We start from the raw sequence: 24,725 nt of genomic DNA on the forward strand, positions 1-24,725 counted from the left end.
CGCGTAACAAGTAGAAAACGGAATAAGGTTTTAATGATATTAATACATACAAAACATTAATACCATAAAATGTCATCTATAATAGCATTATTCCATGCCTCGACTTCCGCTACAAGATCATCTTCATAATCGCGTGCCCCTAAACCATCAACATACGCCACTTCCTTCGTATCTTCCTCCTCTTTTACCTCTCCTTCAATTTCACCAACCAATTTCTTTTTATCAATACTATTTTCATTCTTTTTAAAACTCTTTTGCCCCGTCTTATAAGGAACGAAAGGCTTGTTTCCCCACCGCAAAAAGTATTTTCCTTTAGGATTAGGCAACTTTTTATCTCTAATATCAAAACAATCCCTCATCATGTGACCTTTTCTATTGCAATAATAACAAATAAAACCACCTTGAATTGCGCCAATTAAAGGAATAAGTTCAGCTGGTCCACCAAATTCATCAGCTAAATCAATTTCACATTGATTTATTTCGTATGACAAATTATCTTCATCACTAACCTGATCAATAGTTACAGGATTTGACTTGGAACCAACGCCACCAACCATCGTTTTAGCCAAAGCCATCTGGTTTGTTGTACATCCTCTAGCCATTGACCCTGAAATTTGGTTAAATTGTAGCCCTTTAACAATCAGTTGTGCTTTAACTATTAACTCTGTCCGAAACTTCGTTATAATTCGCACTTGTCCGTCACGCTCCAAATCCAACGAAAATTGACGCATCTGATTAGCCAAAAGTGGAGATAAGATCACATTACACACTTGAGAATAGAAATCCATAAACATATCATCAGTTGGTTTCGGATACGCACGTTTCCAGAATGATAATATCTTATCAAAAAATGCATCAATCTTATCATTCTCATGTTGCTTAACACACAAATACGCATCTTTACACACATTTTTCATATCGGGTGGTAAAAATGTCTCTCGCATCTTACACAAGTACCCCTTTAATGTTAATCGTCTATTCTCCATATCAGCAGGTTTTAGCGTATAACCACAAGCGGTTCTCACACCCACACACTTATCAAACAGAATTTCCTTACACACTTGATGATTAGTCATATGGTACCGTCTAGTAGTCATCCAAAACCTCTCCAAATAATCATCAAAGAAAATCACATCATCGTCTACCAAAAATTCAGGCGCATTTTTTCTGAACTGATCATCAAGCTTAGCACACGTTTCATTGTACCTATGAACATTCTCCTCCCCCTGCGAAACATACAAAGATCTATCTGGTACATAAACAAGAGATTTACACCAACTAACCTGCGATTCACTCAGTCCAGCTTCAAAAAAATTGAGCGTATTAAAATCCTCCGCTTTAACCTCAGAAAGGGCCGGCCACCACATGAGAACTCCATTGTAGATATTATCCACAGCATCAACCCTAGACAACTCCCAAAGTTTTATGATCTTATCTTCATTATCTTGCATTCCACCAAAAATAGTTCGAGAACCACTAGCAAACAATTTAGGCTTCTCCTCTGATTCTCCAGATCCTCCAGCCGTCCTCTGCCACGGCATAGAGTTATTCAAACCATTCTGCTGGTTATTCAAACCATTCTGCTGGTTATTCAAACCATTCTGCTGGTCATTCAAACTATTCTGCTGGGCAATCTTTTCCAGAATTCGCTGCTGGCCAGTCATAAACTCATCCACAACTGTCACATTCTCGGTTTTGATATCATTATCAACACTAGGCACCACCACCTTATTAAGACAATCTTCCAAATCGTCCATCCGAGTAGCCAGTCCAGTAACCGCAGCACTATTAGTATCAACATTATCCGTCAACTCCTGAATTTTCTTCTCCAGCGGCGCCATACGCCCACCCAGCTCCGCCGCCACATTATCAATTCTAGTCCCAAGAGCATGAACCTCATTAATCAAATACATGTCCTTCTCATCCTGAGACAACTTCCTCCACTCATCAATGGTCAAGCCCATTGTTTCAACACAAAAAATACCTGAACAAACTAAAAAGAAAAGAAATAATACAATTAAAAGAAAATCTGAGCCGTAGATTCGTACTACACTACTGCGCCAAAATGACGTGTAGTAATAGCAAGAACAAACAGCTAAATATTCTAATAAAGTGTATTAATTCAAGACAAGTTAAACATACAATAATAATATTAATATAATAGCAAGTATTCACTTTTATGTTCGTGCCGAGTTGCAGAGCAATGTCTTGCTCCGAAACGGTTGACACAAGAACTAAAAGCTAATTTACAAAATACATACATTGCTCTCAAATCAGGAAGAAAGGGACTATACATCACAATAGTCTACATCCCATTGTCTCCTCACTCCCTTATAAAATTGTCCAATTTTGAACATTTGGTTCACAAGACATTATTACAAAAATTGTAACATCCTAACTAATCGAATATTCTAAAAATATGAAAAGAAACCTGAAAAATAGTGCCAAACCCAGCCGAAATCGCCGTAGCTTCTGAAATGAAGCTGACAAAGTAGTGGGAGGTTCTGAAGCTCATGGCATCTCTGTAGGCCATCAACCACTTCCAGTCGGAGTCAGGCAGCAACCATTGGCTCCAACATGTACTAAAAAAAATAAAATGATATGTTAATATAAAATATTTTTGCAATTTTTGGCTTCGAATCCGATTTCATGTATAGGTTGTAATAGAATACGTGGTTTCTTTCAGAAAAGGATAGTAGAACCAGAATGTTATAATAAAACTTCTTTACAGCGAGGAACATAAAAATCTCCAGTTAACTATTATGTTGAATACTTTTTCAGCTTATTTCAAACTTTACTGCTTTTTGCAATGATTGTCCTTGTTCGAAGGAAGAAAAATCAATAATAATGCAAACATGAAACAAAAAATTGATGTCTTATCTCTCATTTTTCTTTTGATTGCAGAGTAAAACCGAAGAAAAAAGTAAAAGCAAATACTTTATAAAAAAGTTACTTAGATTGGTAATATAAAGGTTAAAGGTTTAAATGATAATGTACATTGTACAAAGACGTCCAGAATTTAGTTTCTAGACAGTTTTCCGCGGAAAGGATATAAAAACTATTTATATGTGAATTTGGTCCATAAAACATTATATATGTTAAAAAAAACACATTTTACAAATCGATTACAAGCTTTCCTCATGTTAATCTATAATTTAACTTTTGAAGAAATGTACTTATTTAGCTTGTGCTTACTAAAAAAATCTAGAGTTTTTGATCATTCTAATAATTCAGCTACCATATTCTCTGAAACACAAATTCACACAAATCCTTATAATTTTACTTTGCAGATTTTTCTCAATAGTAAAAAAACACAAAATTTCAAAATTAACATCCACATAAAAAAAATCATAATTCGCTTAATTTTTAAAAATAATAGTTTTAAACTAGTTTTTCAAAGCGAAGCTTTTCTATAATTAGGGTCGGTCTATACGTCCGTACGTCCGTCACAGACGGATAGCTTTTTTCGTTAATTTAGGCAGGTTAGAATTGTTCTATCGATTTCAAATTTTGCATGGTGATCCCTGTAGTAGTTAGGTACAATGTAGAAAGCGTAGTAACTCTATAATCGTTACCAGAATGTCCGTAAGTCCAATTTTAACATGTTGATTTTTTCACTTTATCAAATTTTTATATGATCTAATAATCCGATTGATCTGATTTTTGGTATACTGATTCCTGGGACAACAAAGTACAATATTATAAGCGAAGCAACTCTATAATCAAGTCCTAAAAATGTAAGTATGTCCTTTAACATTATCCTGCATCAAGCAATTTTTCAACAAATTTACTTACAATTTTACTTCGACTCTTATACATTTATATTCTGATTATTCAGTTCTGACACTCTACAAGTGTTAATGCCCTTTTGTCCTGCTGTTTCAGAGCTTCGCTTTTATGGATGTTGTCATCCTTGTTTAAAAATGACCATTAAAGGAATCATTCCAACCAACTCTTTTTCTCCAAGTAAGGATCAATCCTAAACCTGTATATCATTACTTAATTCTATAAAAGCTTTTCTCGTATTCATTCGAATCCGGTGAATAGGAACCGGTTCTCATCCATACGAAAAAACTATGTCTAACATCGTATTATATCCAGCTTTCTACGAATATAAAAATGTACAATCATAAGATTAAAACCAGTTTTTTTGGCCGGTTCCTTCGGCACCTCGGGGCTAAAAAAACATTCTATATCCGCGGAAAGACGTTTATAATACGATGCGAGAAATATCTATTACAAAAACAATAGGGGTGGTAATTTGTTGAATTATCATAATCGTAATAAAAATATCTTTAGCCTTTTATACAAATGACGAGAATTATTTTTCAAAATTTAAAAAGGCTTAGATTTTAATTTTTAAATTTCCTTCAATCTTTATTGGTATCGTGTTGGTAACCACTAAAGCTCATATTATTATTGATCAACTGTTGAAAAATTTCGTGTTGTCATTGCTAATTTGTGTAACCGCAAAAATACGTGTGTGTGCGTGTTTAGGTGTGTGAGAGAAATATTTATGTATGTGAGTGTGTGAAATTCTACAAAATAAAAAAAATAAAAATAATAGTTGTAATAAGAATTTAACAGTAAATTGAAAAAATGTATTTTCTAATTGTTTTTTTTTGCATCATTTCAACGATGAAAATGAGTCAAACTTGAAGAAAATATCTGTCTGTATGTGAATGTACCGAAGGATCTCGAATCGCTGTTGAACTGCTGTTTCATTTACAATGTTGCTTCTAACAGGTCCTGGTAAGGTTTATCACTATTTTGGGGGAGGGTACAACAGATCTCCAAAGAGAGTTTTTATTTACTTTTTCTTTTCAAAACTAAAATAAGATTGGAGGGTGCCCATTACAACCTCAAGTGCCCTTAAAGGACTCTAGGTTTGAAGCCGTTAGTTATAAATATACCTAGTGGCAATTAGAGATGAATTAGAGATGGCAATTGCTTTCTGTATAAAATATGTGGTAGGAAATAAGATCTAACCTTCTGAATCAAATAAAAAAAATTCTAAATATTTGATTGAACAATGATAAAAATTGAAGTTAATCCCTAATTGATATTCTTATTTACTACTATGACAAGCCTGTGATTAATATTTTACAACTAAATCATGCCAGATAAGAAACATAGGATGCTTCAATTCATTCTCATTATTTGTTTGATTATTAATCAAATAATATTTTCAGAATCAAATTTATTGTCAAGTTATTTGAAAAAAGATGCATAAACGATATCTTTTACAACCCTATGTGTCTTTTGAGGCAAATTTAAGATGTCAAACATTTATGTTCTGAAAATCCTTTGAAAATCTGGCGCAACTCTTTAAAACTGCCATAGAAGTTGAAACCTGTTTTTAGTCAGTCGTCAGGCAATTAAACAATATTTTTTTCTGTAACTTATTTTGACGGCTGTGGGCAGGTTTATCAAAATTAACTTACTATAAAAGTCTTTTTATTCTAATACTTCAAACTGATATTATTGTTTTCTTTACTTTAACAAGTATTATTTAAAGAAAATTCTTTCTCTCAGAATTTTACATTATATATGTACATAAACAAATATAATAAATCAAAGCTTTGTAAGCAAATAATAAATCATCTTGATGTATTAATTACCTAGGTATATTTAACAGGTAAATATTTGATTATATGTATATCAATTTCATTTCTGTAAATTTCAATTTTTAAAGTAAGGCAGAAAAAGAAAATGTTAATTTGAGTATATTTAAGGTTTACTATAAGCATCTAAGATTTGTACATATCTCTACATAAAACAATTTGTAATGCAAAATAAACTTCATATTATAATTCTTATAATGTTAATTTTAAATGAAAATTTGAGATGGAAAAAATTAAGGCAATTATTGTCTTACTTACTGATTTTATGACTGCTTTAATTGAAAATGCCAAAATATAATCTTGTGTTTCTCAATGACTAACAAAGTTTTTTATAAAATTTTTCATGAACAACATAAGCAATATACTTAATACTTTTAATTTCTAAAGCCTTATCGTTTATTTGCTAACTTATATTTGTATATTCATTTCTAAAGAATTCTGTTAAAGAATGCAATACTAATACAGAAAATCTTTATTATAATTTTTTTAATAGATATAAAACATATTCCAATGACATCACTACCTCTTAACTATTAGCTGCGCCCCTAGTTTTTGGGCGTTTGTATTCGAAGTAGTAAAAGAGGCATCAAAAATAGGCTAAAACCATACCAAGACTAAAATAAAACAGCCTGAAACTATCCAGGGAGCTGTGTGAGGCCTTCCTAAAATGAAGAATTCATTCGGTTGGGTAGTTCTCAAAATCTGAAGCTTCAGACAATAAACATAAAAAAAATAACTTTTTGCAGTAATTTCAGTTTTTTGCCATGACTATAACTCTTTTACTATAAAAGCCGAGTCACGTGGCCTGTAACAATATTACATAAATTTACCTGATAGTTAGGAAGAAGAAGGCTAGAACCATGGAGAATATAATTCTATAGCACCATCTCAGTGAGCACCACCTGTTTATATGTGTATAACAACCAAGTCATGCATCTGCTAACTTTAGCTCAAAGTGTAAACGGTATGAGCCTCAGTTAAAAACGGCACTTCTTTACACGTTAAAAATGATTCCCTATACCACTCATATTAGCATATTCTCATGCACTACTCAAACTTCTGGACGGAAGTTGTGACATTATAGCGTTGGTTTAATATTGACATAAGTTACATGAGGTGTACCCGTCCTCTTAGAGGTTATCCATTAAGTCAGGTGATTGCCATGTTGGACATTTTTTTGCAATCTATAATACAAAGTAGAACGATGTTTGTCTGTCTGTCTTGGGGCAAAGTACCTAAAGGCTAGGGGCGAAGCCGCCAGTAAATATTTAAAATTATTTGTTTCGAAAGATTCTAGAGGCACGTTGCCAGTCTTTGGTCGTTTTATCATTAACCATTTAAAAGACTAATAATCATCGAGCTCAAGATATGTACTGTAGATTTGCTTTTAAAATCTTGCACAAGTTTCTTGGAAAAAAATCAAATAACTTAGATGATCAACTTTGGTTCTGCTTATTAGTAGTGTAAAATTATTATTTCTGTAATATTTGCTAATACTAACTCATCTTTTGTGCAAATAATTGACAGATGCCTAATATTTCAAGAATAAAAAGTATTAAAAACAATGGTAACAATATGAATGATTATGCAAAGTTTGAAATCAATAAGACGATTCTGATTTTCTAACTAGTGATTCATTAGCAATCTGCCAATCTTGTGACAGATTTAGTAAATTAAATATTATCTTTAATGCCCATGAAAATCAGCTGAATAGCACAACATGAAGACTGACATACCTTAATGATTCACACCTGAAAATGTAAATATATTTGAAAAGGCTATATCCTATAATATAAAGTAGTAAGCTTTTTTGTTTGTAGCGAAGGATCTCACTAACCGCTGCATCGATATGGTTCTCATTTACAGTGCAGCTTTTTAAAGATCCTGAGATGGTTTTAGGATATTATTTTTTTTTTAAATAAGTGTTGGTATGGTTTTAGACTATTTGGATATCCGACTATTTTTCTGCCCTTCAAATTCCTTTCGAATATAGAGCTCCTAGATGCTAGCATCAATATACTTTTTATTCCTGATCAAAAATGTGTCATTATTTGGTGTAGAATTATGTCACTTGTCTTTTTGTTTTATTTTTCATGCAAATATGACAAAACATTGCCTAGTATCCACTGTTTACAGTAGGGCAGTTACAAATATTTTGTTCAATTCCTTATGCAAATATGACAAAACATTGCCTCGTACCCAGTGTTTACAGTAGAGCAGATACAAATATTTTGTTTTATTCTTTATTCAAATATGACAAAACATTGCCTAGTACCCACTGTTTACAGTAGGGCAGATACAAATATTTTGTTTGATTTTTCATGCAAATATGACAAAACATTGCCTCGTAACCACTGTTTACAGTAGGGCAGATACAAATATTTTGGTTAATCCAACCTAAGCATGGGGGTGTCCTACTTTAATCCACCCTGAATGAATGAAATTTAATAGTAAATTGAAGGGAAAATTCTCTAAATGTAAACCTTTATATTTATCATATTTAGCTGTTGTAATTATACATCATCGCTTCTATTTTACGTAATCTTCCTTGTTGAAATCTCTTGCATTAAAACTTTCAAACAAGAAAATAAATATTTTTAAATAATGGAATAATGTTTGAAAAGGAAGCCCAAGCATTTTTTTGGGGCGGTAGGATGAGCGGGTGTAATAGAAAATTTTGGGAAGGGATGAAGGGAGACCTATGGAACTCTCAACTTGATGGTATTTTCAAATGTTAATTGGGTTTATTTTCATCAGCCCAACCGTAATAGTTGAGGACAACAGCATAAATTTGACAACAAATATACATTGCAAGGAAGTCATTTTCTGTTTATAAGAAGTTCTAGGGTGCGGTCAAAGTTTTTACACCACAAAATCTACTAAATATTTCTTTGTTAAACGTGTTTTTGAGACAAATATTGAAGGACATTTTGACAGATTTTCACAAAAAAATATTCGTTAAGGTGTAATTAAAAATTAAAGGGCTGTAAAAAAAATGCTATATTCAAAATAGCCATTGAAGCTAAATGATGTTTATAATATGGACTTTATGATTTCATATCTTTCAAAATAATTATTTATCGCTTCGTATTATACACAGCCTTCCGTGGATATTTTAATGAAAAATTAAAAGTTTAAAACCAGTTTTGTATTGATTTCATGATTTTTGTCATTATATTCTTGAAAAATTGTATATACGATACAATACATGATTTTTCAGTATGGATGAGATCCAGTTTTTATCCACTGGATATTTAACGGCTTCAAAGCCATACAGAAAATATTTTTTTTCTTATATAGAATCTTTCCCTTTTATAATGTATCAAACTAGACCAATGCAAAAAAAATCAACAGATTAATTATGGGTAAAAAAGACGAATTGGCTGCGAATTTTATTGTTTTTTTCGATTGATAGCATAGTGATATTGCATGATTAAGTGGTTGGCTGCTATAAATTCATTGGTTGTTTTCCTTGAGTTTACAAAAATATCATTATACTGCTGGTATGATACCCAGGGTCCAAGGATAACTGTTCCAGGACATACACAGTAACCTAAAAAAATAAATAGCCAGTTATCTATCCAATTCTAAATAATATTTGTTATCTAATAGCTAACCCTAAATAAAACAATTTACAGATGTTAGCTGAGAATAAAAGACGCAAACTGAAAACATCAACCTAATCATAACCAAAAACTAAAAAAACACCTGTATTTCAGGAAAAATATTTCATGACAACAAACAAGAAATTATATTCGGTGTGTATTTAGGCCGGGCGCTGGCCTAAAGCTCGGGGGGGATGATCATCAACCAACCTTTTGATTGCACGAACTAAGTTTTATAAATAGTAAAAGTTTCGACTGCTGATAGATTGAGGATTAACTCTCCTATTAAAAATTAATCACAAAAAACTTCAGAGATTAAATTCAGTTTTTGGTTTGTCTTTGGTTACGGCGCAGTTTAGGCCGAGATTCAAACTCATCACCTGCACAAAAGTTTTTAAAAAAGATTCTTTAATTGGCGATAGACTTTTGAAATCTCTAGCTGTGTAAAGTTCAAAATAATTATACTTTTCATTGTCATTTGTTAATACTGTTGATTTGAAAAGAATTATTAATGATACTTTTAATTAAGGATAGGAGGAAGCGTTAACATTCGACCAAGAAAACCATCATTTCAATAAATAATCTGTCTGGAATTGTCATTGAAATATTTAATCATTGGCCTTCGTAGTTGTAAAATATTTGTTTTTGCGTGGATACTCTGTAACATAGTTGTCAGTTATGTCTGAATGAGTCCTTGTAATATAATAATTCTGCAAGAGGAAGCAAAAAATTTGTTAAAAAAATTCTATCTTTGTTGATTTAAGAAAAGTACGCAATTTTCATTCATTTTATCTTTGCATCTCATAATAAAGATAGACCATCCTATCAGATTAAGTAGTAAGATTTTTTTTGTCTGATTGAGTTCTTCCTTTTAGGGAAGCTTCACATAGATCCCGGGATGGTTTTATGCTATTTCCCTTTTTACCCCTTTGAAGAAGAGTCCCTAGATGCTAGAGGCTCAGCCGCTATTCCATTATACATTTAAATCTGCGAGGGTTGGCATCATATAGTATTGTTGTCCTTGTTATCCTAAACAGTATGATTATAGATGTATAATTAACCACCAACAACAATCAACAGCACAACTGTCCAACAACTGTGGTAAGCTGGTGTCATCATTTATACGCTGTCATGGATGCAAGGGAAAAAATAAAAAAAAGAGTGTTTTCTTTTTTTCTTTGAATCTTTGTATCGTATCCTAATATTAAAAGTAGTAAGGTTTTTTTGTCTAAAGCTTATGATTTTAATAACGTATCCTTTTTAGGAAAGCTTTACATAGATTATTGATACTTGAAAGGGTTTTAGGCTATTTTCTACTTTTTCTACCCTTCAAACGAAGAGTTAATAGATTTAGTCCTGAAAATATTAAGGCTTTTTTTGGGTTGATTTCGTCTTTTTTAGTAAAAAAAGAAAGTACCCTTTGAAGAAAAAAATCGAACTAAACTCTAATCATTTCCCCAATATTTAAATTCACTAATGCAATTTAAGAAAAGAATAATCCATTATCCAAGCACTAACATCCCTGGCCTTTGTGGTCAGGACAAACATTTATCTGGAGGCGAGGTAATGAGTTTGAATCCAAGCATTAATTATACTATTAACGTGTGTTAATAGTATCTGGTTGTAACCGATTTAATCACTTTATAAAATGTATATTTTCAAATAACTAATAAGTAATTCATTTAAAATACAGAGAATTTCACATCATAAATTTATTTTTTAGCTCTATAAAGTATTTAAGTAATTAAAATAATTGCTAAAGAAGGTTTATTATCTGTCTAATTAATTTAGGTGATAATGACAAAATCTGTTTTTACTTTGTGGCGAACCTACATTATTTATCTTCATAGCGGCTACGCCCCTAGAGTTCTCTAAGGGAAAACGGGGAAGGTAAGGTCAGCCTGACACCACTTCAATACATTTACTTATCCTCCGTGTAAAGTATAATTTATTCGGGCTATCAATTTTCGAGATTTTAAGCTTTAGACAAAAAACCTACTACTTTAATATATGCTATAAGCTATAACAAGACAAAAGTTATATTGGAAAAGAAAACTTTATATTTTTTAAAAGACCCGCTATTAAATAACATAATTGTTCTCTTTTATCATCAAATTAGTAGCGTGAAAAAAAAATATTAAATTGTTAAAATGACATTAAAGTTAATTAAAACTCTAAACTGTATATTTACGTTTGATATAAAAAAAATCTTCCATATATAGATCTATGAAAAAAGGCTTAATTGTATGTGAAAGGTTATGTGTGCCATTAAAAGTATCTCAAACCGAAGTTGATATTTTGGAAGTCACTTAACAAAAATCTAGTTTTCTCGGCTACTCTGTGAATAGGCATCTGCAGTTTTTTTTTGTGTAGATTCGCCTAATCAAAAATCATAATTAATATCATGGACGTAAGTCTATATGATCGCTTATCGAATATAGTGTATTTTATAACTGATTTTCGTAAGATTTTTAAAAAAATGTGGGCTAAGGAATCAATTCTAAATCAAATTAATAAAATTTAACTTCTGGTTTTACTATTGGATCAATAGTATTAATAAATGGGCTAGTAGTACAATGCATTTTCAACCTTTTTTCTGTATCAACATATATTACTGCGTTATTTATGAAAAATAATGTCTTTGTTACAATACTTTTGTCTGTAAAATTCAGAGAGAGGGGACAATGGGTTGTTTATTACACCAGTTCCCAAAGTTTTAAAATAACTTTTTCTTATTTGTTGATTTAACAATTTTGGGTTTTTAGTGAGTTATGATTGGATGATTAATTAAATTGAGTGCTCAAACGTTTTAACCACTAATATTAATCTCCAGAAGGGGTAATTTTATGTAACATCATTGGAGTTATCAATTTATCGGCCATTGTCTTATTCATTTATATCCGTGGTAAAAGCATATACATAAATATTAAGTATGTAAAGTGTGTATACCTGCGTACTGGAACCAGCCAGGCATACAATCTGTCAAACCACTCAACTTATCCTCTTTCTCTACTTTCTCTTCTCCTTTCTTCTTTCTATTATTAGCTTGTTGTTGTTTATCTTGTTTTTTCTTATCATCCACAGTGACATCCTTCATTGTAAAGAGAAGAAATTAATCATTATTTGCAATTAGTGATTAAGCAAACAAAAAATATTTAATAAAAAAAATCACCAAACCTCGTCCATTAAAATTAAGCTGGATAAATATATATTAAGTATCCAATGATCTATAAGATCTAAGAAATTTACTTTAGAGTCTAAAATTTTTAAGGAATATTTTTTTTGGTTATGGTCAGGTTTGATGCTGTTTTGTGGGAAATAAGTCTACCACAAAAGATATGACATAGAGCAATAAGCTTTCTGATTTAATTTTTTTCGGGGTTAAAATGAACGAAAGATACAGAAAATATACCTAAAACCATCCCAAGATTTGACTTTTAAGATAAAATATCTTTAAAAAATTCCGGGACATGTAAAACTTAAACAGTTTGTAGTTTTCGAGATCTTAATGTAAACAGACAAAAATACCTTAAAACTTGACATAATAGGATATACCTTTGTTAGTCCCTATCCTCCTAACACTGTATCCAATATACCTACCTGATTTTGGGCAATTTTTTCATCGGATTTTGAGCTGGCAGTATCCAAGTCAAAACCAATTGAGATTATCTTCATTGAGCAAATCATTATGGCACCACGGACCTGAGTGAAAGAATCATCCTATATTTTTTTTACCGCCATATTGTTATGAGCCAGTATAAAATATTTGGTAGTTTCAGCTGTTATTTTTTTTTATGGGCAACACTTCATACTAAACACGAATTTTTTATTTGCCCCCCCCCCCCAAAAAAAAAAAAAGTATTTTTTTATTTATTTTCCTTTATCGCTTTATTCCTGCGTATATTCATAAAATGTTAGTGCATTTTAAGAAAAACTTATGACTAGTTATTTCAAATAGAATAATGTCTTTCTTGATAAATTTTTCTAATGGGAGGGGGGTAACTTTTGCCACTTTCGCGTAAACAGTGTGTTGTGGGCTAGGTATTGATTTGAGGCCATAGGTTATTTGGGATAAAAGTTTACTTTTGGGTAGTAGTTCACGTATATTTAATCATTTTTGGAATAGGTCTCCAGGTTCAGGTGCTGCAGGCTGGAAGGTCGTTTCTGGACAGGTAAAAAAATTTTAAAAATTTGTTTGAAGAGTTAGAGAGCAACTTATAAAACAAAATATGCTTCTTTTTGAATGTTATTAACATATCTGCAGGAAAAATTTTAAATGGGCCTCTAGGTACAGGTACTGCAGGCCTCCAGGTACACTCTGGACAGGTAAAAATTTTATTTTTTTATTTGAAGAGTTAGGGGTACACTTATTAAAGCAAATATGCATCTTTTTGGATGTTATTACCATATTTGCAGAAAAATTTTAAATCGGCCTCCAAGTACAGGTGCTGCAGGCCTCCAGGTCCACTCTGGACAGGTACAAATTAAAATTTCTTATTCAAAGAGTTAGAGGTACACTTATAAAATCAATTATGCATCTTTCTGGATGTTATTACCATATTTGAAGAAAAAAATGACAATCGGCCTCCAGGTTCAGGTGCTGCAGGCTGGAGGTATACCTAGCCCACAACACACTGTTTACGCGAAAGTGGCAATAGTTACCCCCCCCCCCCTCTTGTATACAAACTTTATTAATGAGTGTGAAAGCTCAGTAAATTATCGACATACTGACCATGCAAGGTATTACACTTGTGATGTAGCTCTACGAGTACAAAACAACATTTACCTGATGCCAGCTAACAGGATCAGACAGAAAGCTCTCACAACCTAAAATATTAAATGATCAGCTCTTGAATACCAATATATAAAAATGATAGGATGTCTGTCTGTACCTTAAAATCTCGCGGATATTGCTTTCCTTTAGAATGAAGCTTTCCATAGGTCAAGGGAAGGTTCCCCATCCCCCCAAGTAACTATAGAAGCCCCCTCATTTTTTTATCAACTATTTATTTTTAGAATTAAAATTGAAAAAATATCCCCTCCCACTCCCCCCTATATCCCTAGAGGCCTCTGGGGGCGAAGCCGCTAGTACAGAAAGTAAAACATATAAAAGACGTAATTAAAATTAACACAATACGATCACTATAATAAATTTAAACAAATTGATATTACAGATTAAAGTGTAATTACTTCTTTAAATGTATTTAAGTACCAATTTAGTGTTGTTAATTAGAAAGCCATAACATTAATTAATTTTTGAGGTATGTAGTGTACAATTAAGAACACTAATCTTTGCCCCTAAATCTGGAGGAAAGGAATAACATACTTCGCATTAATTTGCCACACTGAATAACTATAACACACTTGATCAAATTCAGGGACGTCTAAGCTTTTTTTTTATTTAGAGGGGGATAATATAGGAGGTTACAAAGATTTGAGGGGGGTTGTACTCATAAAGAAAGGCTATACGGTTGAGTATGAAAAAATATAATCATTAGAACAAGGGAATGAAAACAAAGGCTAAAAGTTGAGTATTAAAAACAAGGGGATGATTAATTTTATCCGTCAAAGGCCTTTCACAATATTCTTCCTTAATAAAAGAAATTCACTTTTGGGAATTTTAGTTTCCTTGCTATTATATTTACTACATCAATTGCAAAGGTTCAGCTATCCTTATTTCTACCTCCATTACATGCATAAATATCAGATAGAATTGCATCTCTTCTTTATTAATTGAAAGAAGAAGAAAAAAATATCTGCATAGGCATTTGAGTAATGTAAGTAAAAAGTGATATCATTTACAGTTAATAAGCTAAGCACACAGGTCGCAGGGGAGGTTTTTGATTCAAAAACTCCCCGTCTTAATTCATAATACAATATAGATGGTTTTCACATATGAAACCTAATCAATAATTATTATAGTTTATTATGTGTCTATTCAATTTACCTTACTTTAGATAAGAATTTAAGTATTAAAGATCTTTATGCTATCTTGTAATATTAAAACATATTATATCTTTTAAAACTGTGTGTGAAAAAGTTTAAATGAGTCTATCAAAACTCCTGGTAAATAAAACTCCCCCGCCAAGCGCACAAAATTGATGTTAAACTCTTTATCTAAGGTTGAAATCACGATTAACTTGTAATTGTATAATCTATGCGATGTGATGTACTGCCTGTAGTAAAAGACGGGGATTAATATTATAAAATAACAATGATAAAATTGGGTACTGCTATAAACTAAAGTACGAAGTTATAGAGTAGATGCGTAAATGAATCTTGACAAAAAAATTGAGTCTTCTATCTTTAATAAAATCCTAGAAATTTACAATTTCCATGTAAAAAAAAACAAATACAGTGTTTTTTTTTTTATGAGAACTTTTTTAAAAGCAATTTTACCCCACTTATAGTTATAAGAATTTAATGATTAATGGCTTATTTTCTTTTTATTTTATAACCATTTTTAGAACATCAAAAAAATATTTTAGTTTTTTTTTTAAAGTACAGTAAAATCAAAAATTCAAAACTTAGGTGTCAACATCTAAAAAAGGTTTTAGCGCATTTTTCTTAAGCTCAAAACTTCTACCCTTTGCAAGTAAAAAATTGAATTTTCAGTAGTTCACTTTGGGGGGCCAGTACTCCCTCCCTGGTTGAGATATGGCTTTCAAACTTAAATATGTTCTAGTACATGTCCCTAAAAGTATCTGTATCAATTTTTAACTCTGTATCTCAACTTAGAAGCGTTTTGCAGCCATTCTTGCACAGGGGAAAAGATTTAAGCATGAGAAAAATGCGCTAAAACCAATTTTAGATGTTGACACCTAGGTTTTGAATTTTTATTTTACTTTACTTTTTTAATAAAAACTGAAATATTTTTTGATGTTCTATAAATGGTTAGGTATAAAAAACGAAGAAAATAAGCCATTAATCATTAAATTCTGATTACTATAAGTGGGGTAAAATTGCTTTCAAAAAAGTTCTCATAAAAAAAACACACTGTATAAGTTTTATGGACAAAGGTAGTAAGTTCCAGGAAGGGAGGGGACATTAGGCTGTTATTACACTAGTCCTCAACTTTTTTAATAACGTTTCCTTATTCGTTTTCTAAACAATTTTGGGGACTTGGTTCAAAACTAAAACTAAAAAAATAACTCCTAGTTGAGCTTATTATGATCCAGTGACCTATCCCTAAATTTTAAGAATCTGCTCCCCTTTCCCTGTGCTGAAAAAGGTGCAGCAACACTCTAAAATTTCACAGTGACATATCAATGCCTATTCAACATAATCCTTAAGTATGGCCAGCCGTTTCAAACTTATATGGGACACCTGTCATACCTAAGTTAGTACATGGAAATAAAAAGTAGCTAATTTTTTTAATCTAATAATGATTTGTGTTCAGTTAGATCTCAAAAACCAATGAAAACAATGTGTCTATAATTTTCATGGAAGCTTTGGATTAAATAATCCTGATTTATATATTTTTTGTTGGATGATGGGGGGGGGGGGGGAGGTATAGGTTGACACGTAGCCTCACAATTTAAATTCTTAACAGAAATCTAGAAATCAACCTTGTACAATTTTTAAAATCAACTGGAAGTCTAAACCTGACTAAAATATGACAATTTTTTTTTCAAACAAATTTCTAATGCATTCTAACGGGTTTAAATCTGAGGCTTAGACGCGGCTGACGCGCAACTGTTGAGGCCTGATTGTAAAGGCTGCGGCCAGTAATCCTTGATCACAATTTAGCCATAGAGCACACAACTGCACACATTAACAATTACAATACATTTTCATCCATGAGAATTAAATCTCCTGCTAGGATTCTGTTATCTGCGGTTAACAAAATTGGAACTTTGTCTATTTTAATTGCTTTAATATCTTTATTTCAACAAAGAATAAGATATTAAATTATCTTACACTAGCGTTAGTGCCCCTAGCTTCTAGAAGCTTTATATTCGAAGGTATAATGAAGGTCAGAATAATGCCTTTAACCATACCCAGATTTTTTATTAAAATAAAATAGCCTAAAACCATCCTGGGACCTATAAGAAGCTTTACTGTAAAGGAGGCCCATTTCGGTTCAGCGGTTAGCGAGATCCTTCTCTTCAGATAAAAAAAGCTTACTACTTTATATAATGGGATAGAAGAATTAAAGCTATACAAGTAAAATTAATATTTTTTGGCTCATGAATATTAAATAGTCGATATAAAATAAGAACACATTTTAAATTTTTTATTTGATTTCTGTTTGTGAAGTGTCGGGTTCGAGACTAATTTATAATGCGTCCTAAATATTACCGCTCTAATGGAAGTGAGCTAATGATAGTAAGGGTAGTGGGAATGCTTTACCACAAAAACAGGTGCAACTTGTTTTCTGATAATTGCTTCCAGATAATGGTCATTTAATAAGAGAGTTGGTTGTTTAAAGGGTATTACATCCATTGACCTCAATTATTAATCTATTTAAGTTTACAGACTTAAATAATGTTTGACAAGAGAGGGGAAAAGCAGCAAATAATTTTGATAAAACACTTAGATACATCATACTCGTGTGACCGGTGCAATGCATTTCTTTCAGACAAGTGTCACTGATATAAACACCAGTTAGGTAATATTATCAGTATTTAATTCATTCACTTTGCATTTATTGTAGAACATGACTAGGATGGGCCGATAAGATCATTTCAATGATGGTATAAAATAGTAACATTGAAAAAGGGAACATTGAAAAAGAGATTAGCAAATGTGAAATAAATTTATATTTATCTCATATTTCACACTACACGAAGACTACAGCTTGAGTTTACAGAAGATCAGATGTGTAAATTAATCATCCCCCAATTATTTTGTGTGAATTTTCACATTTTGAAAGCCTTTTAAAGCCTTCCGCGGAGATAGTCAAAAATGTTCTAAAAAATGGATTAATCTAGTTACAATCTTTAAAAACCAAAACTAGAGCTATTAGATAAACCATCTATAATTATCTTTTTAAATCAAGGACAACTGCAACTAAAAGAACTAATTTCAAATAAAAGAGATTAGTCATTAGAAAACCATGAAAAGAAATTTGCCAAATAATTTTGCACTTTAAAATGAAGCAAGGATTACGCAACTTTTAATTATGTGATGATATTGTTCGTTTTTATGACAGTAAAGATATACCTAATAAAACAAGGATAGAAAAAGATAATGGATTTAAAACAAACAAAAAAAATATTTTCCAAACTTACAAGAAATATATATGATTTTTCTCATTCCTAAAGGTATTGTACCAGTAGCTTGTGGTAGGGGGGTTTCAATGATCCCCTAAAATTTAATTTAGGGACCCCTTCCTTTCTTTTTTTCAATCCTAAATGATTTCACATCCCCCTAGTAGATTACTGTACACGCCACTGCAAGCTTTGTTTATTTGACGAAACAAAATGTTGTGTATGATTAATATAACTTGCAATGTGGTAAGTTTGAATTGAAATGGTTATACATATAAAAAAGAAAAATTGCTTGATAAGAATGGTTGTTGATTTTTCTCTATTAACCTGTCCCTGACACTGAATATGACAAAACAGCTACCAAGCCCCCAATCCTAATTCCAGTATTACTAAAGAGTAACGGAGCAAAATCAAACTTATTTTTGCATTCAGAAAAAACTCTTCAGGCACCGGTGGATTAATTAATAGTAAAATATTTCGTTTTGAACCTAGGCAACTAAGCTAAGGGCGGTTTACATTTAGAAAGCTATTTTGTCTCCAGTTAGGTTAGTTAATATCATAATACAATTACAATTAATAAATTTTTCCACAAAGTATGATATAAAGAGTTAAGACTCTAGGGGGCAAGGTGTCGCTTCGGGTACTAGAACTCTCTCAACGCACCTTGGAACATACATACAAAACTTATGATTGCGGTGTAAAGCGTCCATTCACCCATCAGACAACCAACACTCTGAGATGCACGACCTTTGTCTGAGAAGTCCCAACTGTGCATGGTAGCGAGTTGCGCCTGTTTTGGGCCAAGGCATTCCCCCCACTCTAACTATTTACGTCGCGCATCTGACATAGTAGCAGTGGGAACCATTTTTAACGTCTTTAGTTATGACGCGGTGTCGGACCGAGATTCGAACCTATCACCTTCCCGACGACGAGCGGATGCGCTACGTGTTGAGCCACGATCGCGGGTACAAAGTATGATATACTCCAGTACAAACAATGTGCTATTACCTTCAACTCTGGATAAAGTGCAATCTTTATTATGACAAAAATAATACGAGTCTGGATTTCAGGCATATTTTCATTATTTAATCATGGTATCATCGTCTTGTCAATTTGAAACTTGAAACAAAATAAGAAGCAATATTACTCTATAAAGGGGTAGTTGCACGAAATGCATTTAAACTTGAAATTAGTGAACTGCATATTTTTCTCTGTTTAATAGTTCAAACTACATCTATATGACATATATTTGAAAAAAAAAAATTTCTACTAGATAGTTTTAAAATTATCAAAACTTGAAAATCATATTTTTGGGATATATGCAACTTATTTGGCTGTTCTGCATGATGACTATTTTGGTGGTGCCTAATTCATTGCAATACAAAATTATATACATATGTTAGATGGTATTTAAATGCACTTCATGCAACTATTACTTAAGTGAAAAAGAGCATTTAAGTCGTATATTACAAAAACATCAAATAGTAAAATTTTTTTAAACCTTTCCAAGGAAATATATTTGATTAATTACCTTCATAAAATCAACATATAACAACCCAAAGCTATGATATTTGGCACCGCAGATATGTAAAAAAGATTTAAAATTGCAAATGATGATAAAACATATTAGCCTTTAACTTTATGACTAACATTTTCTTGACCCAGAAACAGGAGTTACAAAAATCAGGGAAACTATGCATGGGATGTTTAGAGAAATGTTTACATTTTATTCGAAATGTATGTCTGTCAGTATGTAACGTTTCGAGGAAAACGTGATTTTTTGGTTCCTAAAAAAGATAGACTTCTTATCAACATTTCCATCAATATGGAGTATTATGAAGATAAAAAAAGAAGAGAGAAATGTTTCATGATTTTTACCCAATAATTTTGCTCTTTATTTTTGCAAATGCTGTTTAAAATATGGATGTTGTCATCCTTGTTTTAAAAATAGATCTGATAAAATAGATAAATAATAAAGCTTATTCTAGTTATTAGTTAAAAGTATAAGCATTTAAAATGAAAGTACAGAAATAAAAATAGACAATCACTACAAATCGACTATACAATAGATTAACTACATATTTTTAAGCTGAAGAAGTATAATGGTATATGAAAATAGATTTTTTATTTTTGCTACAGGGCTAATTTTTAATATTCCAAAATATATAAAACTACACATAATACATAATTTTTGTTAAATACAAAATTTTGTAAGATATATTACGAAAAAATACATATTTACTTTTTAGCTATTCCTTGATATCCCTGGGAGAAAAAGAGTAAGTTAACATTCAAATAAATAATTGGGGTTTACATTTTTCCTAGAAACTCTAATTGCAAAGTTGTACAATTTCGCACGAACATGTTTCAAACAGAATCCCCGAAATATGCGACTGGACCCCTCTTTATCAGCACTCTCCATTCATTTTTATAGGTTGATCTTCAATTAACGGTTAAGGTTATGTTTATTGTAATAAAGAACCATTCTCCTTATACCTTTCCGCTTCAAATTTAGTATGGGTATGATGCAACACTTTACCTCTACCACATAAACCAAATGGTTCGGTGGGTGGGATTAAAGGGGGTTACTAGTAGTCCATCTATGATTTAAAAGGATATTGCAAAAATTTCTAATAAAGCAATGAGTAGTATATACAAGAATTTGACCATAAATGAGTAAGAAAGAAAGGTTAAAAATAAAGGTTAGTCTATCTTTTAGACAAAATAAGTACCTAAGTTCAATTCATTTTTCTTAGAATTAAAAATAATTTTAAGAGATTCAGCAAAAGTAAAAAATTATTTATTTATAAAAACGGAAAAGGGGTAATTTTAAAGAAGCTACGCTTGTAAAAAATGGCATTTGCAAGTTAATAATATTATATAACAATAAAAGTATATGTATACACTGTTTCTAAAACAAAACAACAGTTAACGTTTTATTGTGCGTATTATAAAATTTTTGCTTCCTGTGTTTTGTGTGTAAGTTTTTTAACTCATGTTTTAGCAAACATTACGAGTGTTCATGCAAAACAACATACGTTGTTAGCAAATTATTTGAGAAAATATTCCCATTGAGTTTTAAGTTATTATCGTTATTTTATCTTAAAGAAAACCAGAAAATACTTGCAAGCAAAATTAATAATTGCTTTTACGGTATCGCTTCGAAACCGATTTATATCCGGTGGATTCAAACCAGTTCTCAGCCATATGGAAAAATTATGTCTAGCATCGTATTACATCTTGTTTTCTACGAATATAAAATGTACAATCATAAGATTAAAACCATAATTGTACATTTTATATCCACGGAAAGCTGTTTTTAATGTGAGAAATAACTATTTCTACTTTAAAGCAATGATATATTCAAAAGGATTACAAAGCCTTTTATTTTCATTGGTGCGATTATTTGCACACCGACACAACGTTGTTGTTTCTGGGCGTGTTTATGTTTAAATATAAGTTTTGTGGACCTCATTTTTATATCTTTATGAAGGGGTTTCTAAATTTATACATTATAATTATGATGTAGAAAATATGGATAAAAAGCTAGCATAGTGTTTTAGAGGCAAACCTATTTTATAATCATTCATAGGTCTGTCTGTAATGTAACAACCCTGAAACATTTAATTATTTTTATCTGTTCCATTGGATTAGTTAATATTTTGTGTATTAAACAACGAATATAAAAAATGAAGATAATGAATACTTAGATATGAAAATAGGTACATTTACATCAGGGATGTGTCAGGTTTTAATAATGACCTCATTCATTAAAGTTAACCTTTACACGATAAAACCAACTGCTGCTGTCAGGCACATGACATCAAAAGAGTAGAGCACATTACATTACATTGAAGTTGTTGCTAAATTTTAAGAAGATATAATAAAAAAAATTCAGCGATAGTTTTGTATTTGTGTATGACATCAACAAAGACATAAAAGTGTGGGCAACCACTGAACCAAAAGTGTGTAAAAATCATAAACAAAAGAGATGAAATAAAAATATTATTTTATTATGGCATTATGACGTAATTTGTCATTGTTGTAGGGATAAGTTTGTGATAACTTGGTAAATTTGATAAATCCTTCAACAAATCTTGAGCTTTATTTACTTGTTTAGTCAGTTTTGCATTTAACTGCCAATTAACAAGGAGGACAACATCCACGAGATGATTTTTTATTGAAATTTTAATGAAATAAAAATATTTCAACAACAGATTATCCAACTCAAACTCAGCATAACAGATAGATAGACAGAAATAGTGAATTTAGAGTTACTGCTTATTAGTCTTTTGAATCTCTCAGCAAATTATTTGATAATCTATCTTTAGGAAAAAATCTAAATCCGTATATCCATACATAATTTGTGTATCGTAAAAGTGTGGTGTTTAGTTATGTTTTTCTATAACAAACATTTATGGTCCTTTATTTGTGCCGGTTTTTTCTGCAACTTTTTGCAATGTTTATAAGCCATAATTTATACGATTATAATAAAAAGGATAATAACTTCCAATCGAAGAAATGCTTTTATGAGTATTTTTTGGAATTTTGGTTAGGAATAAAGAAAAGTTATAGGGTTATTAACCACAAAGTTTTGTACAGCCAAAATAAGCTAAAACTTGTACAGCCAAAATAAGCTAAAACTTTAAACATATCTACGTTTATTAGTTTTACTTTTTGTCATTTAACTTGAAGACTAGCTTTGCTATACGCAAAGTCTATGGTATTTGCAGGGATCTGAAGGGATATGACAATGGCCGATAAATTGATGTACATCCCTAATGATGTTACACAGAATTACCCATTTTGTAGATTACAATTAGTGGTGAAAACGTCTGGACACTCAACTTAATAAACCAAAACCAACCATTTAAAATTCATTAAAAGTACCCAAAGTTGTTATTATAAAATAAGAAATCGTTATTATATAAATAGTGAACTAGTGTAATAAACAGTCCATTGTTTCTTTTCTCTGGGTATTTGTTTAACGTTAACGATAGGATGGAGGTCCCTTAATAAATGGATTGTTTATAGTCATAATAACTTTATCTAGTAGCATATCTACTTCAAAGCTCATATATGTCCGTCTGTCTCTTTTTCAAAAAATATTAAAGTAAGTTTATTATATATAAATGTAGCTTGCTAATGTTGTGAACATAATAGTCCTTGTTAAATTGGCTATCTTTTCAATATTATACTGTGTTCTGATTAATTAATAGTAATAAGATCAAGTTTAACTCAATTAATTTAGTTTTATGTATTTTTGATCAATCAACCCAGTATAAATTTTAACCATCAATATTTTAAAAATCACTAAAAGAGATAAAAAAGGTGCATAATGTCAAAAAAAGTAGTCTAATTTAAAAATGCAAAAGTTTTATAGTCGGCATTGTCAAAGAAAAAAATCATTGACTACTAATTTTTCTGTTCATTTCATTTGAAGCCATTACAACTTTTTTTATCCTCAAAAGGATATGTCTTTGTAAAAGCTAGCTAGTGCAGAAAAAGCTACTTGATTCATAATCTATATAATCATAGGTTTTACAGTGGTTTAATTGTCAATCCATCCAAATGATGAACATAAATCCAGGGATTGCCTAGATTTTGATTGCCGCAATTGCAATTTCTTTCAAAAATCGACCAGCCGCTTTTTAAAGAACAAACTCATCTGTTAAGCCATTTATTAAGATTGACATCAACATTTTCAAAAACTTTACTAATAAAATGCTCCTTTTAAAACTAGTAATTTAACTTTTAAATAAAATATCAGCAGATGCCGACCCTTGCAAAAGAATTGCATTGAAGAAGCCGCAAAACTGAATATCATTCCTAATTAAGGTATTTTTTGGCTGTAAAATTGTCAATTACGCCATTGAAATGGAGATGGTTATTTATAATGAGTCGGGGGCCAGTTTTTATACTCAAACATAAACCATTCAACAAAAATGCATCTTAAATAGTACAAAAGCTCCTCCTCAATTTATTTACTCCACCTTAGTTTTAAACGTTAACATCATTTGTAAGATTCATATCTTTAAGAATTAAACAATGATTTGTATTTTGGAATTTCACCAAAACTGGATTTTAAAACTTATTATTTGTTCTAGAAAAGGTCCCCCCCCCCAAAAAAAAAAAAAATTTAAACAAAAATATATTTTGGGTACTACTAAACCTACCCTTTGAGTCCATAACCCTTACAAGTAAAAATGGATATGTTTATATGAGGATATTTACAGGGGAAACTTTGTCATAAATTGAGCTTGCTAATATGAACCTAATTTAAT

The 24,725-nt window shown here is 31.1% G+C and overlaps 1 protein-coding gene across 1 annotated transcript in view; it reads right to left on the reverse strand.

Annotated features, from left to right (window-relative positions):
* The window catches only part of por (Protein-serine O-palmitoleoyltransferase por), a 174,587-nt gene that overhangs the window by 14,209 nt on the left and 135,653 nt on the right, over window positions 1-24,725 (reverse strand). Inside the window, exons 7-12 of the mRNA XM_080165882.1 lie at window positions 14,016-14,056; window positions 12,830-12,931; window positions 12,179-12,320; window positions 9,095-9,177; window positions 6,455-6,525; window positions 2,432-2,582 (exon numbers count right to left, since the gene is read on the reverse strand). Coding sequence (XP_080022008.1) covers window positions 2,432-2,582; window positions 6,455-6,525; window positions 9,095-9,177; window positions 12,179-12,320; window positions 12,830-12,931; window positions 14,016-14,056 — 590 coding nt within the window. The remainder of the gene's footprint in view (window positions 1-2,431; window positions 2,583-6,454; window positions 6,526-9,094; window positions 9,178-12,178; window positions 12,321-12,829; window positions 12,932-14,015; window positions 14,057-24,725) is intronic.

The sequence above is a fragment of the Acartia tonsa genome, chromosome 1, assembly GCF_053477335.1.
Source record: "Acartia tonsa isolate MP-2025a chromosome 1, ASM5347733v1, whole genome shotgun sequence".
Taxonomy (NCBI): domain Eukaryota; kingdom Metazoa; phylum Arthropoda; class Copepoda; order Calanoida; family Acartiidae; genus Acartia; species Acartia tonsa.